Below are 15,037 nucleotides of genomic sequence, written 5' to 3' on the forward strand. Positions count from 1 at the left end.
ACTGTCATATTTCTTAGCTTCTAGAGCTTGGAGTCATTTTACTAGTTGTATCAACTGGTTTATATGTTTGGTGCTTGTGATGCAAATGATCAACAAGCTAAGGGCTGAGCTGTATATTTTCTCAATTTAGAAAATGAATGATCATGGGGTCAAGTTGGAGTCAAATTCGAGCTCAGATTCAAAGTTGAGTTGTTGTTTTTGAGCTTAATACCAAGTTCTATATATCATGCTTAAGCTTCAAACTGCCTGCGCTACAAGTTCCTCCTAATTTCATCCAAAGTTCAAACAAGCTAGGAAATAAACACAAACCGGATCATTTCATTTGCCTCCAATTCTGTGCACTCTTGATGATATTCTAAAAATATTTAAATCCAGAATTTGTTGACAATCACACGACTCATGGCATACCTCGCTGCATCAAGCAGATAACAAGTTATGTGATTTCTCCTGTTAGATGGGGCAACCCAGATGGCTCTAATCCAACAAACAGCAGGTACAGCATCTTTTCACACAAAATCATTCCATCAAGGATTCTTTCTTCATAATGTTTAATAGAATCTCTTCTTATGATTTCTTTGTGTAGGCTCACGTTGCCAAATTGAAGTTCGTTCGAACATCTCGTTTTTTTCACAAGCATTTAATTGCATTTTTCAGCCACTGTGTTAGAGTAAGCTTTCTTTATTGGTTCAGCAACTAGACATCCTGATATCCTCAGGTATGAAATAAACAGATACGCCTGATATTGCACGAAATTATTAAACTTGCTTCTTCCCAGTTGCTTGCAACAACATATTTCAATGTTTCAAACAACAGAAAATTTTATACTTAATTTCTAGAATTCAAACGGAAGTAAATTTTCAAATTTTGATACCTGGAGCCATTAAGTTGATAATAAATGGAAGTATATTTTGAAAAGCTAAAAGAAAGGTATACAATTTTCATGTTAATCAATTGCCAAAAATCAACAAATCAAGGGTTATAATTAATCGAGAGAGGGGATGGCCAGACTTGGACCAGCTCGAGTCAGACTAGTTCTTCCAGTCAACAATAAAATCAACTCTCTCTCCAAAAATGGCTAACACCACAAATATGACGGTTTCAATAAACTGGGGTGTAAGGGACAAAATGAGATATGAGTTTTTAAATATAAATCATCTACACCAAATCAAGTTTGTAGAACACTCTTCAATACTCGAAATATGTTAGATAAAATCATTTTTATTATTATCCAAGTTTTGTGATCATGAAAAAAGGGGATAGTCGGATTGAGAGACGCTAACAATCTTGATTTCGATGATAACAAAACTTGTTGCTAACATATTTCATTGAGTGTGTAGTTGGTAGATGTTAATTTGGAAGAAATAAGCAGCTGAAATATAATTCCAACATAACCTAGTTTCTATCGAGCTGAAGTTTTTCGATGGTATATCATATATTGGTCAACGGTGAATATATTTCAAGCTAAAAATAGGGTTACAACTTTCATTTTCATCACTCTAGAGTCAAACCAGCCGGTCAATGGTAAAACCAAATCGATCACATAAAATAGCCAATAACGCAATATGACCATTTCAATGTCATGCATAAATGATACAGAACATTTTCAAACAGTCATATTCTTGCTTCTAATGTTCATATCATTCTTGGAGGACATAATTATAAAATTTTGAAGATTAAACAAGAACTTTTAATAGATATTCAAAGCATGGGCATATTATGAGGAAAAAATAAGCTAGAACGAAACAAACATAAGAAAGTGAGGTGTGAAAAACAAAAAGAAGATGAGCTTTCAAAGATAAATCATCTACACCAAAATAAATGAAAATGTTATTTTTGTTTTTGTTTTTTCCATCATCTAAAGGTATTAAATTAAGACTACACCAGAATAAATGAAAATGGTTGAGAAAATAATAGTTTTAAAAGAACATTTATATATATAATTCTAATTAAATTTCACTTTCTGTGAGTGCAAATTAAACAAAGAAACTAGTATCATGCGGTGTATGCGAAGTGGTGATCTAATCGGCTCTACGTACAATTCAGGCCGGACCAAATAGTAAGTTGTCCATTCAACAGATTTTGCCTGCAAAAATGGTTGAAATTAATTTCTTTCTTCCATTAAACACAGAAAATTACCTTTTTCACATGAATACGTCAATTTGGAAAATGAAATTGGACTATCATCTTGGATACATAAATCTTCAAATCTACTCACAGACAAAAGATAAATTTATCAATCTGTTTGCATTGTCCCTATTTCCTCACTGATGAAATCAGAATCAATCTTATGATCTTCGTCAATCTTCATTTGAGCTGTGACACCTTGCAACATAGAAAGTATCTGATCAGACCTCGGATGAGACTTATCCTCGACTATAAACTTGTGGATTATGCCTCCTTCTTCAATGAAGCTATGTCCTGCTGCTTTTGTCACATTGTATCCCTTCATCAACCTCCTAAGTTTCGTAACTCCATCCCATTTCCCTCCTTTTGCATATATATTGGAAAGAATCACATAGTTACCTGGATTCCAAGGCTCCAACTTAAAGAGCGACTCAGCAGCTTTCTCTGCAAACTCTACATTGCCATGGAAACTAGAAGCCCCTAGCAAAGTTCCCCATACAACGGAATCGGGCTTCATGGGCATAGTTTTTATAAGCTTATAAGCCTCTTGCAGCAATCCGGCTCGACCTAGAAGATCAACCATGCACCCATAATGTTCTAGCTTTGGAGGGACAAAAAATATTTTCTCCATAGCATTGAAGAGCTCCCGGCCTTCAGCAACCATGCCACCATGAGTGCATGCAAGAATTGCCCCCACAAATGTGACATCATCTGGGTTCATGCCATTTCTCTACATCCCCATTCAGAATGTACAAAGATTAAATTGCATTGCATGAGTCAGTGCTTAAAATATAGTTATGTGAGTAATATACTCAGAAAGGCTTACCAGCAATTGGTTAAATAGCTTGAGAGCTTCATCACATCTTCCATGAACTGCTAAACCCATGATCATAGTATTCCAAGAACACAAATTTCTATTTCCTCCAATGTTTTCAAACAATTGCATTGCCTTCTCAATTGCACCACACCGCGCATACAGTTCAAGCACCGCATTGCTGACAAACAGATTTTTTATATAACCATTGGCTCGAGCATAAGCTTCAATCCTTTTTCCAATCTCCAACGCACCAAGATTCGCGCATGCTGGAAGAACACTAGCTATCGTCACTTCATTAGGCTTCACCCTTCCCTCTCTCTCCATTTCCATGTACATTTCCAAAGCCTCCCTATACTTCCCATTTTGCGAGTATCCAGAAATCAATGCAGTCCAAGATATCACATTTCTTGATGGTGTAGCCAAGAATAAGCTCAAGGCTTCATCCAAACACCCACTTTTCGCGTACCCCGTACTAAGGAATTCCAGGTGGGGATATCTTTATCGTTCATCCCATCAAACTGTTTCCTCGCCAGATGCAACAAGCCCATTTTAGCATACATGTCAACCAAAGCAGTTGAGGCATATACATCATAATCAAGCCCAAACTTGACAAAATGAGCGTGCAGCATCTGGCCCTGCAAAGGATATGAAAGGTTTGCGCATGCAGCAAAGACATAAGTGAATGAGTGCGGATTGGGGTAAAAGCAATGACGAAGGATTCCAGAATAGAGAAGCAAGCATTGGAAATGTAGGCCACGCGAATGATAGGCCTGGATGAGTTTATTGTAGAGGAAGAGTGATGGATTAGGCGTTTGGTCGAGCAGCTTGTGGGCATAGTCTATGTCTGGGATTTCCAAAAGCTTGGTGATCATGTATTTAGTGCAGTCTGTGCCATTTCTCAGCGTATTGGCGTGTATCTGTTTCAGCTGGTTCATGCGAGAGTTGAGACCTGCTGGGATTCTTTGAAACCGAAAAAGATGAGTGAAAAATATGCAGGATTTTTGCTACAAAACAAAATCAATAAAAACCATACTTTCCGCGCTCAACAACATTCGAAATTTTTATATGATTCTTTGAATATTCGTGAATTAATAAGAGTTGGGATCAAAAGTTTATAAGCTCAAACGGAAGCATTTTTCCTAGTACATATGAACCGAGATGAAATCTTTTCCGACATCTTCTACTTAAAGAATGGATAAATTATGTCGTACAATTAATCTCAAAATTAATTAACTATTTATGATTGTTTCGTAATTGATGGCTTCTATCAACAACAATCTGGAAGGAATATTAATTAATCGAACAATTTTACCTAAGCAAACATCGATTTCTGCTGTGGGAAATCTTTTATAAAATACACATACATACACACACACACACAAGCCAAATAGAATACAAATAATCGGAATTCCGCCCTCCCCAATCTCCATTGTTACAAAAAAAAATATTATTATTACATAATAACGTACGGCATGAGAGCATTGGATTAATCCAACCAAATCCAAAACATTAGCATCTCAGATCACAGGTGGAGGCGTAGGGACATTATTATCGGCGGGGCGGTGGTGGGAGGAGGCATCGGTGGCGAAAGAGGGGTGTTTGGTGAGAATAAGCGGCCGGTCATTGGCCTCCTCATCGGCGTCGTCGGTGGATAGGTTGATGCAGGAGCAGCGTTCCAACGAAGTGAAGAAGGCCGTGGCGACACTGGCCCCCACCCAGCTGGCCACGCGGTCCAGCTTGTCGCACTTGATGAAGCCGCCGCCGCAGCTGCTCTCATCGGAAGACATGTTTCTTCTTTCTTTCTTCCCTAGTTTCTGTGGATCGATTTTAGGACAGTGGTTAAGATATAAAATCAGGAGAGACTATTTTCCGAGAAGAACGTGCGGATGTTACGCTTCATAATAACTAATTTTGTACACAAAATATGTTAATAAAAAATTTGTGTGAGACGTTATCATAAATCGAGTCATATTTTGTGAGATTGATCTTTTATTTAGATTATTTATGAAAAAATATTACTTTTTATCCTAAGAATATTATTTTTAATTGTGAATATCGGTAGGATTGACATGTTTTACATATTAATATTCGTAAAATCGTCTCACAAGAAATATACTCAAATTTTTTTTATTTTATTGGTTTATTTTTCGTAATACTTTTAGTTAATTTTATTAACGTGAGTTTAATAATAATTTTTATATATTTTTTTAATCTGACTTGGTAAGTATGTTTATGTTAACAATTTCATTCATTGGACTGTAACAAACCACTGTGGGACCTCTTCGAAAGCTAGAATGCCCTAAAAGATTCTCTCGCCACCTGCTATAATTGCCTTCGCACCCTCATAAAAATATCTTCTAATAATCAGACATTAAAAAAAAACTTCCGAGGATGTATTCAATCTTAAAATTTAATTATTTTCATTGATTTGAAAGAGTTTAAAAGTTTAGAGATATTGAACGTGGACTTTTATAAACTTTATAAAAGTTTATTGATATTCAAATTAGATTTTTCTAGAATTTTAAAAAGTCTAGTGGTATTCAAACTTGACTTTTTAAAAATCTATAAAAATATATAGGTATCCAATATTTCCATAGATTTAAAATGATTCTAATATAATTCTTTATGTACAAACCTTAAAACTCTAGGTACATCTATAGAAAATCAAAAATTCTCTTCTACTCACCCTAGAGATTTTGGTAGACTTTTAATTAAATAAAATATATTTCTCACCCATAGAAACTCAAAAATTCTCTTCTATATATATTTTCATCTTTACTTTTCAAATTTTTTATTTTTGGCTGATTGTTTATTTAATAATTTTTTATTTTAATATCATAGGAAATTTTGAATTCTAGAATTGATTTTGTAATTTTTATTTATGATTTGTACAAATTAATGTAATATTCAATAATAATAAAAGATGATCCAAAAAAATGTCGCTTAATTCTTAATAATTGAATAGCATCGCAACAACCATGATTTTTAAAATTCTTTTTAGCATTTTCAATTAATATGTAAGCTATGATATTTTTATACAAAATTATATCCACATAATGCTAAATAATATTCTTTTCACGTGTATATTATCAATTCAAAAACAAGGTTACAGATTAATCAATTGATGTATTTTAAAAAATTTACAAACATGCATACAAACCTACATATATACACATGTAAGGATTAAATGATTTAATTTTTAAATTAATAAATTAATTTATTAATATAAATATTGAAAAACTATTTCAAACTGAATATGTTATATATGTCAATTAATTATTTGTTCAAAGAAATTAATAAAAAATAATATGTTATAATTAAGCTCAAAATTTATAAAAAAAAATTCACAGAAGTCTATAAAAATCATGTCAAAAATTCTACATAAATCCACATAAATCTGGTTATAAATCTGTGAGATTCTGTAAAAGTCAATAAAAATCCATCAAATCCATAAAAGTCTATCATTTGAAAAAGTTATTAAAAGCCATCAAAACTCTGAATTGAATACACATCACTTTGTTTAGTCGGATAGATTTGTTTAGGGATGGAAATAAACCAAATCGTTTGTGAATTATTCGAAACTTGATTCGATAAAAGTTCGTTTAATGGTGCTCGTTAAGATAAATGAACAAAAGCAAAAATTTTACAATATTCGGCTCGTTAGCTTGATAAATTCATGAGTCATCTCGTAGATGAAAAACAATATTTTTGATATTTTATTTATTGATTTAGCACATTACTTATTAAATATATAGAAAAATCTATTAAAATTATTATTATGATATTTACAAATTTTAATAAAAATGTTATATTTTTCTCTAAATATATAATTTATTTTTTAATAAATTTAACGAAGATTTAAATTTAATATTCATATTTATTAAGTTCGTTTAGGTTCGATAAAAGCTTGAATAAGCTCGTGAGTCATGAATATATTCGTTAAATAAAGCTCGAGTTCGACTCGATTATAAACGAGTCAAGCTCAAACATTCAAGAGTTCGATTCGACTCGATTCGATTACATCCCGAGATCGGTCTAATTTTAGAAACACATACATCTATAGATTTTTTATAACGTTATAGTATTTCTCCTGATGTAATAAATTATTAAATGTAAGATATACCCGTCCACCAACAAAAAGCGCATCTAGTGTAGTGGTATCATAGTACCCTCCCACGGTACTGACCGGGATTCGATTCCCCGGATGCGCATTCTTGTTTTAGCTTTCAATTTCTACAACTTTGATGCCCATCCTTTCTCACCGCTTGGTTTTTTGACATGATAATGCTGCTTGATTTGATTCGACATGGTTCGAAAACTTTGAGCACAAATTATAAAGCATCAGAAATAATCATTATATTTATTCCGTCGGAAAAACAACAAGTAGAAAACGTCGTCGTAAAGCTATTTCAGCGATATTGGTCATCTTTCTTCGATTTTTTTGCACTCTTCCATGGTATAACGTGCTTCAAGCCCTCGTATATGGACGCCTGGAATTCATTGAGAGGAGAAACAACATATTGGTTAGCTCACTATAAGTCCATGCTCTACGCCCAAATTTGAAATACATTTAAAATGGTAAAATTCTATTTGCATTTTATCAAAAAAAACTTGTTACTTGTCTCACATCGGTTGGATAAGATATCTTGGAGTTGTATATATGATCTTGAAAAATCATTCTTCCTAGAGCTGGCTTTTGGGTTGTGTTAGGTCTAAGTTATATAATCTTGGTATCAGAGTTCCATCGTTTTGTGTTGCACTGCCCATAATTAGGTAATATGTTATGCCCATAATTGAGTCATGTTCATTCCTAGACGTGGGACTTTGGGATTAACTTAAATCAAGTTAGAATCCTAAGAATACTACCATCAACTTAATTTGATTATAAAATATAATATTCAAAATGAGCTGAAATAAGGGTGAAAACTTGCCCACAGGGGAGTAGATTTCGCATTTCTTCTCGTATTTGCCTCGATTTCAACCTTAGTATCGTCGGAGGGTGAGCACCCGAAAGTACCCCTGTCGTTCTCCTTTTGACCAGTCACCACCTTCCATCTCAAGCTTCTCCCGAATAGCCCTGTTGCCTTTTGCCTTGTAATACGTTTGTTGCCGATAAGTGCTGCATCATCCGCAGGACTGCTGCTGTAACTGTCTGAGGAATCTCTAAAATATCTGAAGGAAGAGAACTTGGGTCGTCCCACATTGTAAGGCCCGTCGAGGACTGCAGTGGGCGACGGCGTTTTGGAAGCTTTGTAGGGTGGAAGCTCCAAGCACTTCATGGGTTCGGGTAGAACTGCTGCGCAATGTCGGGGCTTTCCTGGCTGCTCCTCCCATCTGAATGGAACCGAAGCTAAGGCCTGCAGCGGCGGGGTTTCCGCACCTGAAAATTAAGCATGGGATCGATCAGATAACAAATATTAATCGTATTTTCGTGAGATTTCTTTAACTACCTGAGTGTCGAGGACTAGGAGAGTGGCCGTTCATGGATGGCGCATATATGTTCAAGTTCAACAATGGAAGGTTAGGCGGAGTGAGAATCAGTATATTCCGCGCAGAGTGCTGGCGTTCGTCCCTTCCTTCCATGCTTCTGTTCTCTGCGAGTTCTTATTGAATGAGGTATGGGGAAATCAGAACTTTGAAGTATGTTTCCTTTGGAGACAATTTATATTTAACGTGCAAAATTAAATTAACTTTAAAAAACCATTAACAAAATAGTAATGAATTAAGGGTTAATGATATATTCATGTTTTAACATTTACTCCTAACTAATTCTGAGTTTGATTACAAAATAAAATGCTTTTCAGAAAGTATCAAATTTCAAATCATTGGAATAAAGAATACCAGCTTTCTGATATTCCTGAATCTGAAATCAAATATACCAGTTGTTATTCATTTCAAATTAAAGGAGAGGAAAATAAAATCACAAAGGGAAGAGTAATACACCACATGCGTGTTAACTTTATTAGGCTTCTTTTTTTTCACATAGGACTCTTTTTCTGATTCTTGTGAAGAAATCTTCGATCTTAAAACAAAAGAATGAATGTACATTCAAAAATGGAATCTTCAGCTTGGCCCCTTTTCATTCAAGAGAAGCAGGCGGTCCTCATGCTTGTTAATTTAAATAATAATAAAAACTGAGATAATTTGTACATTGTTTGATTCCCCCAAAATTTTGACAATATATCAACATGAACCATCAAAAGTCTCATTAAATAAACACATTCACTGGCTGCATTAAAGCAAAGAGTTCACACAACAATCCGAAGACTTTTAGTAGGCTACTGAGATTTGGCCATTTTCATATTCTCAAATCACACCCAATCCCAACACACTATCTAACAATTTCACAAACTTAATATTTACAATTTCAGAGATTGATCTTTCATATCAAGTGTTTCCACAAATCTACTAGCTTTTCACTTCCATAACACCCCTAATTCACTTCAAATTTATTTCTGCTACCTCTATAGAACAAGCTCAAAAAAACAGAGCACCAGACCTCTCCTCCACCTTACTGAGTAACCTGAACCAAATGGAACCTTAAAGAAGAGAAAAATATACAAGAGAATATACACATTTCATGCTTCTGAGTTCAGTTCATTCTCTATGCTTCCGATCATGCCTTCGCCATGTCGAGATAACAAGGGAAACTTGCAATTTTTACTCATCTTCTTTACTTCCTCACTGGAGTATATGCATATCTTTTTAGCAATTTTACGAAATTCCCTGCAAAAATCCATGAAAAGGGATAAAATAAGATGATGCTATATTTTATCTAACACAACCCATGTCAGATATGGAAACGTCCCAAACAACTTACTGCCATGGATCATCACCCACGAGCATCATGTCCCCTTCAATGTCGGTGTACACAACTTCCCACCTGCTTCTATGATGAAGTTCTCCCTTAATCTCAAACATATTCTCCAGCGCACTGAGAAGGTCATCATAGCCTTCAAAAGCACTCAAATCAATGCCACGTCCAACGGGAATCCCCTGCATTTGAACCTTGCACAAGTAAAGGACTCGTATCAAAGCCTTAAACATATCCTAGCAGAAGTTCATTAAATTCTTTTTACCAGAAGTTCTTTTTTTTTTAAGTATAAAATTATTGTTTAGACTACCCCATAAGCTTGAGATTTTGAGAAGAGTGGTCTAAACGATGATGCCAGGATCAGGAATTGAAGGTTCAAAACCCCTATGCACAAAACCCTCAATATTTAGTTAACTTAGTCTAATGTGCCCTTAGTTATCTATTGCTTGGCCTAAGTGTACGTGTATGTCATTGATATCAATTCTGAGAACATATATACGCGAGGGAACCATGTTAAAAAGTATAAAACTATTATTAAGGCCACCTCATACGAGCTCCTAACTTAAGGAAAACATAACTTCAGTGAGATTAAGATGAACCTACCTTAATTCGAGTTCTTGAAGATGAAGAATAACCCTGCTTGGCCCGACTATCACTCAGAGAAACCTCTGGCTCGACATGCTTTTTTTCTTTTGATAAATTCTTTTCAGCATTGTCCACCGCATCAGCTTCAAGTCTTTTATTGGGAATGCCTGTACAAGTTAAAGAGACTTCCTTTCCATGTGGGAGCATTTTCTTTGAATCGTTCCTTAAATCAATTCCAAATAATCTGCAAACTGATGCAGTTTCAGACTTCTTTATATCTTCAACTTGGCTGAGGCAATTACTGTCCCTCAATGAGATAGGGGTTGGATAACCGGGAAGGACAGATTGTACAGATAGATTTTCGATAGATTCTTGAAAATGGTTTATAGAAACATTCGATGGTGACATTAATGGCCATGATACTCTAGCATCTTTCGGCTTTGGAGGCCAAACAACTTGGCTTTTGTTGATTTGGACATCATTAGAAGTTAAGGGGCTAAATGACTCGAGAGATTTTGTTGGTTTCGGATGTCGAAGAGGAGAAGCACCTGGGGTGATCATGTTTTCTACATTAAACATCAGTGTAACGAGTCATTACATGAAACTCTCCATTGATGTAGAGTGAATATATATATATATATATATATATATATATATATAGAGAGAGAGAGAGAGAGAGAGAGAGCAACCATGTTGTGTTCCAGCAGTGAAAGGAAGATCGAGGGGTCGAGGTCTTTTGATCTTCATGGGTGATTGTAATACATTTACTGAAGCAGAAGGTACAAAAGGCTCAATCTCCCATGGTGAGACTCTCTCTGGCCGCAGTATGGCTGCTGGTTCATCCCATTGAATCTAATCGGAGCAGGAACCATTATTTAGACATGAAAATATTGATTTTGATATACTTAATGAGATAAAATCCAAAACGATTATACACCTTTAGAGACCGCCAATTAGAGCTTGTCCATTCTGAAGACAAGTCTCCAACACCAACAATGGTCCCTGCAAACCTGAAAATGGGTAATACTTGTAATCAGCTACTGAATTATCTAAGCTTAATGATTGAAACACAAGCAAACCAAAAACCTTCTCTCAGGAGAATCTTCCCCTTCAAATCTCATCTTGAAACGCATCCCCAATGAAAATTTATGATGCATGGCCTCTAAGTATTTGTTCAACCCAATAATGAATTGGCATGTCCTGACATTAATAAAAATGTTAGATATCGAAGTACATAGTTTGGAAGCAGATTGAATATCAGAAAGATTGTATCTTTACTATATATTTGATATGATTTAGCATGATGGAAGATTTAATACCATATTTATTTTAATATATTTTCCAATATATAATGATGATTGTAATCTAAAATAAGATTAGATAGATCGAGAAAGTTTAAGGATTCTAAAATTGTGTGTAGAAGTAGGCCTATATGACCAAACCACGTAAATCCCGCGATGCCATGTCTACTCTGTTGACCATACTATAAAATTCAAAACTAAAGTAAAAGAGATTAAGTTTATCAACAATGAAAACTGAAATGAAAATCAACAGTTTTAATAGAGTTTTACCTTGGCTTGTAGTACACCACAAATATTGTATGCGTTGTGATGGCATGTGATGCAGTAGCAAGAACTCCCAGATGCATGCTTTGGCTGGAGATGACAGAAGGTGGCATGGAACTCACTTGCCGAGCAAGACGGCGAACCCCGACTCGCAGTTGCCCATTTTCACTCCTACAATGGAATTTTCTTATATCAAATTTATATGTGAAAACAGAAAGGGGCATTCAAGCAGGGTAGAATCAGTAGCTACCTCAAAAAGACAAAAGAATCACCCGCAATTATTCGCTTAGAGGTAATGAATGTACTCCATCCAGTTGTAAGTAGGTGTCTTCTAGGTTGACCTAATGAGTCAGTAAATCCCAGATTTGTAAAATACAATGAAAAGGGCAGATCCTCGAGCTACATAATATGATCATTACCTCTAAATATGTGCTTGAATTTCCACTCATATCCATGAAGATCTTTGGCAACCAGATCCTGGTTTGGGGTTGGTTGAGTCATATCCTTGAGAATAAGTAACAGCATGTAAAAGATCAGATAATATAGTAAAGCTTTCATTTTAATAAAATACTAAGAACATAAAAAAAAAAACGAAAACAAAAACAAAAACAAGACAACGATAAAGCCGGACAGTGATTTTTCCACTTCCTGCTCAAAGCCCAATAATATTGATCCTTGCACGATTGCCAAAATAGATTTTTCAACATCTTCTCTTTGCTAAGTAATTATGCACATGACATGTTCTTTAACCAAGTAATATATTTCTCTAAAGAAAGTACTTACTAACTGAGGCAGACATTCATTGGCATGCTTTCGAAGGACGGAAAAACCTCCATGAGTGCTCGTATCAGATGCAGTCAATATTTTACAAAAAGAATGAACAATCTGCTTTGGTGGATCAGGTAAGGATGGATCCAGAGTAGTCGGTTCAGTTTGCTAGTATTTAAAAATTGTCGAGAAAAAGGAGGTCATTAACAAATACATACTTAGTGTGCAACTATACAGAAGGCTAAAGACGAGTCAAACAAAATAGGGCACAGCTCTAACGCAAAGTTAGTGCCGAATACAACAAGATGATAGCTTACATCCAGTTCTGGGCATAAAGTGATTTGGGCATAAACTTCATCGGTCTCCGCTTCCGCCTATTAGTTAAGTAAAACCCAAGGAAACACGATAAAAATATTTAAGAAATGACCAAAGAGGGAAAATAAGGGAATCACAATGAACAATATATGAATAATACCAGTAATTTAATGTTCAAAACCCGACAGAGAATCTTTGGAGGAAGATTGAACCTAGGTATTTTCAGATTTGATTCCTGATTTGTTGATGCTTCTAACTGCAAATTTATTAAATGGATAATTCAAATGAATTTGAAAAAAGAATCGAACAATTTTCAAGCGGGGATTGTGGAAAGGTTACTTGTTCCATATGACCCTGAGGAAAGTAGTAAACTCTCTCTCCATTACAAGGAACATCCACTAAAGGTCCAGCACATGCCTTCCACAACTCTGTATAGAGATCATCTCTTCCAATATCTACCCAAGATAAAAGGCAAAACATCATTTTTAGTCGTGTAACTACGAGATGGCATGCTACAGTTTGGTAATCAATTTTAAACCTTTACAAGTAAATGTTTTGATTTGCTACCAAATTTCATGGTTGAGGACATTTCAGAAAGAACAAGGAAAAATGCACAAATAGTGAAACCAGGAGCGGTGAAAGTCTTCACTCCTTCCAATTAAATTTTAAGGGAACAAATAGAAATTTTGAATGGAAGCCCGCATATTCCAGTAAGCAAGCAGAGGCAGGCTGCAAAACTTATACACGAATAATCATACGACTAACTAGATCAACCACCGTTTAATTGCAACAAAAGGCCCCAGCAGGTCGAGATGGCTAAGGAACAGTGCGCGAAATTTCAACTATGTAGCAGGAGCAAGAAAAAATAGAATCTTCAAAGCATCTTCTACTAGTCAAAGCAAAAATAACACAAAATTATCATAAATCAAGAAAGAGAGACCATTTTTATCACCTGTTCCATGAGAACCTGCTCCTCTCAACCCATCAGCATGCGCCATTCAAATCTACCAAAGCTCCCAGATTAGAATAATATGCTAAATAAAAAGCCAACCAAAAAAGGAAAAAAAACACGGGACACTTCAAGTAATATATAATGAGCGATAAAATCCAAGAAACCCAGAAACAAAATGAAAGCTCGAGTCTTGAGGAAGAAATAAAGTAGAAAGAAAATTCCTCTCACGCACTTCAACCAACCCCAATGGAATTCAACACCGCTAATCCAAAAACAAAAAAAGCCCACCAGTTATTATCCACTGTCATTCACAAACAAAAAAAAAAAGACAAGGAGCAAATATGTATGTATATACGTATGTATACGTTTGCGTAACAGCTTCTCAAGGGTGTATGACAAATGGTGTGTGAAAGGGATGAAAGAAAGGGCTAAAGCTTCTTGTTTTCTCTCACTTTTCAGTTACAAAACTACTATTCGCTTTAGACTCTTCAGTAACCAAAACCACTCATCTCTTTTTCCCTCGGCATTTTCACGGAAAATTCCTTTCTTTCTGTTTTTGTCGCTCTCCCACGCAACACTACCTGAATCCAACCTTTACCAAATCCCAAAACCACTCACTCCTCCCACCTATACATACATAAATTTGGTAAAACTTACAAGAACTTGCCACGCTTTCTCTATCCTAGTTCCTTGCTAAATATTATATTGTTATCGTTTTTATACCTTGTTTGCTCAATCATGTTTTCTTGCCACGGTTCACAATATAATATAAGTAAAAACTTGTGTGAGACGGTTTCACAGATCGTATTTTGTGAGACGGATATTTTATTTGAGTCATCCATGAAAAAGTAAAAATTTGTGTGAGACGATCTCACAGGTCGTATTTTGTGAGACGGGTTGTTTATTTGAGTCATCTATGAAAAAATATTACTTTTTATACTAAGTTTTACAGATAAAGATTCGTGATATCGTCTCATTAGAGACCTAATCTATAATATAACGATTTAAATTTTTATATTACATGTCGATATATGAACAAATAGAACCGGAAAATTGAACAAAATTTTATATATAAAAAACTTAAGAGAGAAACTGAG

At 35.1% G+C, this 15,037-nt stretch overlaps 3 protein-coding genes and 1 non-coding gene across 10 annotated transcripts; 1 reads left to right on the forward strand and 3 right to left on the reverse strand.

The window, feature by feature from the left end:
• Nucleotides 1-2,121: 2,121 nt before the first annotated feature.
• Nucleotides 2,122-4,846, reverse strand: LOC142527730 (pentatricopeptide repeat-containing protein At5g08510-like). The gene is given in 3 exon segments (XM_075632636.1): nt 2,122-2,854; nt 2,951-3,414; nt 3,417-4,846. Coding segments are annotated over 3 exon segments (1,545 nt in total). The 5' UTR covers nt 3,877-4,846; the 3' UTR covers nt 2,122-2,233.
• A 2,235-nt stretch (nt 4,847-7,081) lies between these two features.
• On the forward strand, nt 7,082-7,152 carry TRNAG-CCC (transfer RNA glycine (anticodon CCC)). Its single transcript has one exon. It is a non-coding gene; the product is annotated as a tRNA-Gly (tRNA).
• Nucleotides 7,153-7,277: 125 nt separating this feature from the next.
• On the reverse strand, nt 7,278-8,593 carry LOC142527434 (uncharacterized protein At4g00950-like). Its single transcript, XM_075632242.1, has 3 exons — nt 8,392-8,593; nt 7,873-8,321; nt 7,278-7,431 (listed from the first exon to the last, which is right to left on the reverse strand). The coding sequence occupies exons 1-3, from the start codon at nt 8,522-8,524 to the stop codon at nt 7,351-7,353; spliced, it is 663 nt and encodes a 220-aa protein (XP_075488357.1). The 5' UTR covers nt 8,525-8,593; the 3' UTR covers nt 7,278-7,350.
• A 551-nt stretch (nt 8,594-9,144) lies between these two features.
• Nucleotides 9,145-14,661, reverse strand: LOC142526413 (auxin response factor 18-like). 7 transcript variants are annotated; one of them, XM_075630793.1, is made up of 15 exons: nt 14,598-14,661; nt 13,941-13,992; nt 13,328-13,443; nt 13,149-13,244; nt 12,991-13,047; nt 12,689-12,841; nt 12,325-12,409; nt 12,156-12,246; nt 11,912-12,076; nt 11,427-11,540; nt 11,278-11,350; nt 11,030-11,192; nt 10,359-10,906; nt 9,762-9,949; nt 9,145-9,667 (listed from the first exon to the last, which is right to left on the reverse strand). In XM_075630793.1, the coding sequence occupies exons 2-15, from the start codon at nt 13,984-13,986 to the stop codon at nt 9,520-9,522; spliced, it is 2,043 nt and encodes a 680-aa protein (XP_075486908.1). In that variant the 5' UTR covers nt 13,987-13,992; nt 14,598-14,661; the 3' UTR covers nt 9,145-9,519. The 7 variants fall into 7 exon arrangements, with proteins under 7 accessions (XP_075486908.1, XP_075486905.1, XP_075486904.1 ...); XM_075630790.1 differs by lacking the exon at nt 14,598-14,661 and adding an exon at nt 14,296-14,576 and having other exon boundaries at nt 13,929-13,992; XM_075630789.1 differs by lacking the exon at nt 14,598-14,661 and adding an exon at nt 14,173-14,576 and having other exon boundaries at nt 13,929-13,992.
• Nucleotides 14,662-15,037: the final 376 nt, after the last annotated feature.

This window comes from Primulina tabacum, chromosome 15, assembly GCF_025594145.1.
Source record: "Primulina tabacum isolate GXHZ01 chromosome 15, ASM2559414v2, whole genome shotgun sequence".
Lineage (NCBI taxonomy): Eukaryota > Viridiplantae > Streptophyta > Magnoliopsida > Lamiales > Gesneriaceae > Primulina > Primulina tabacum.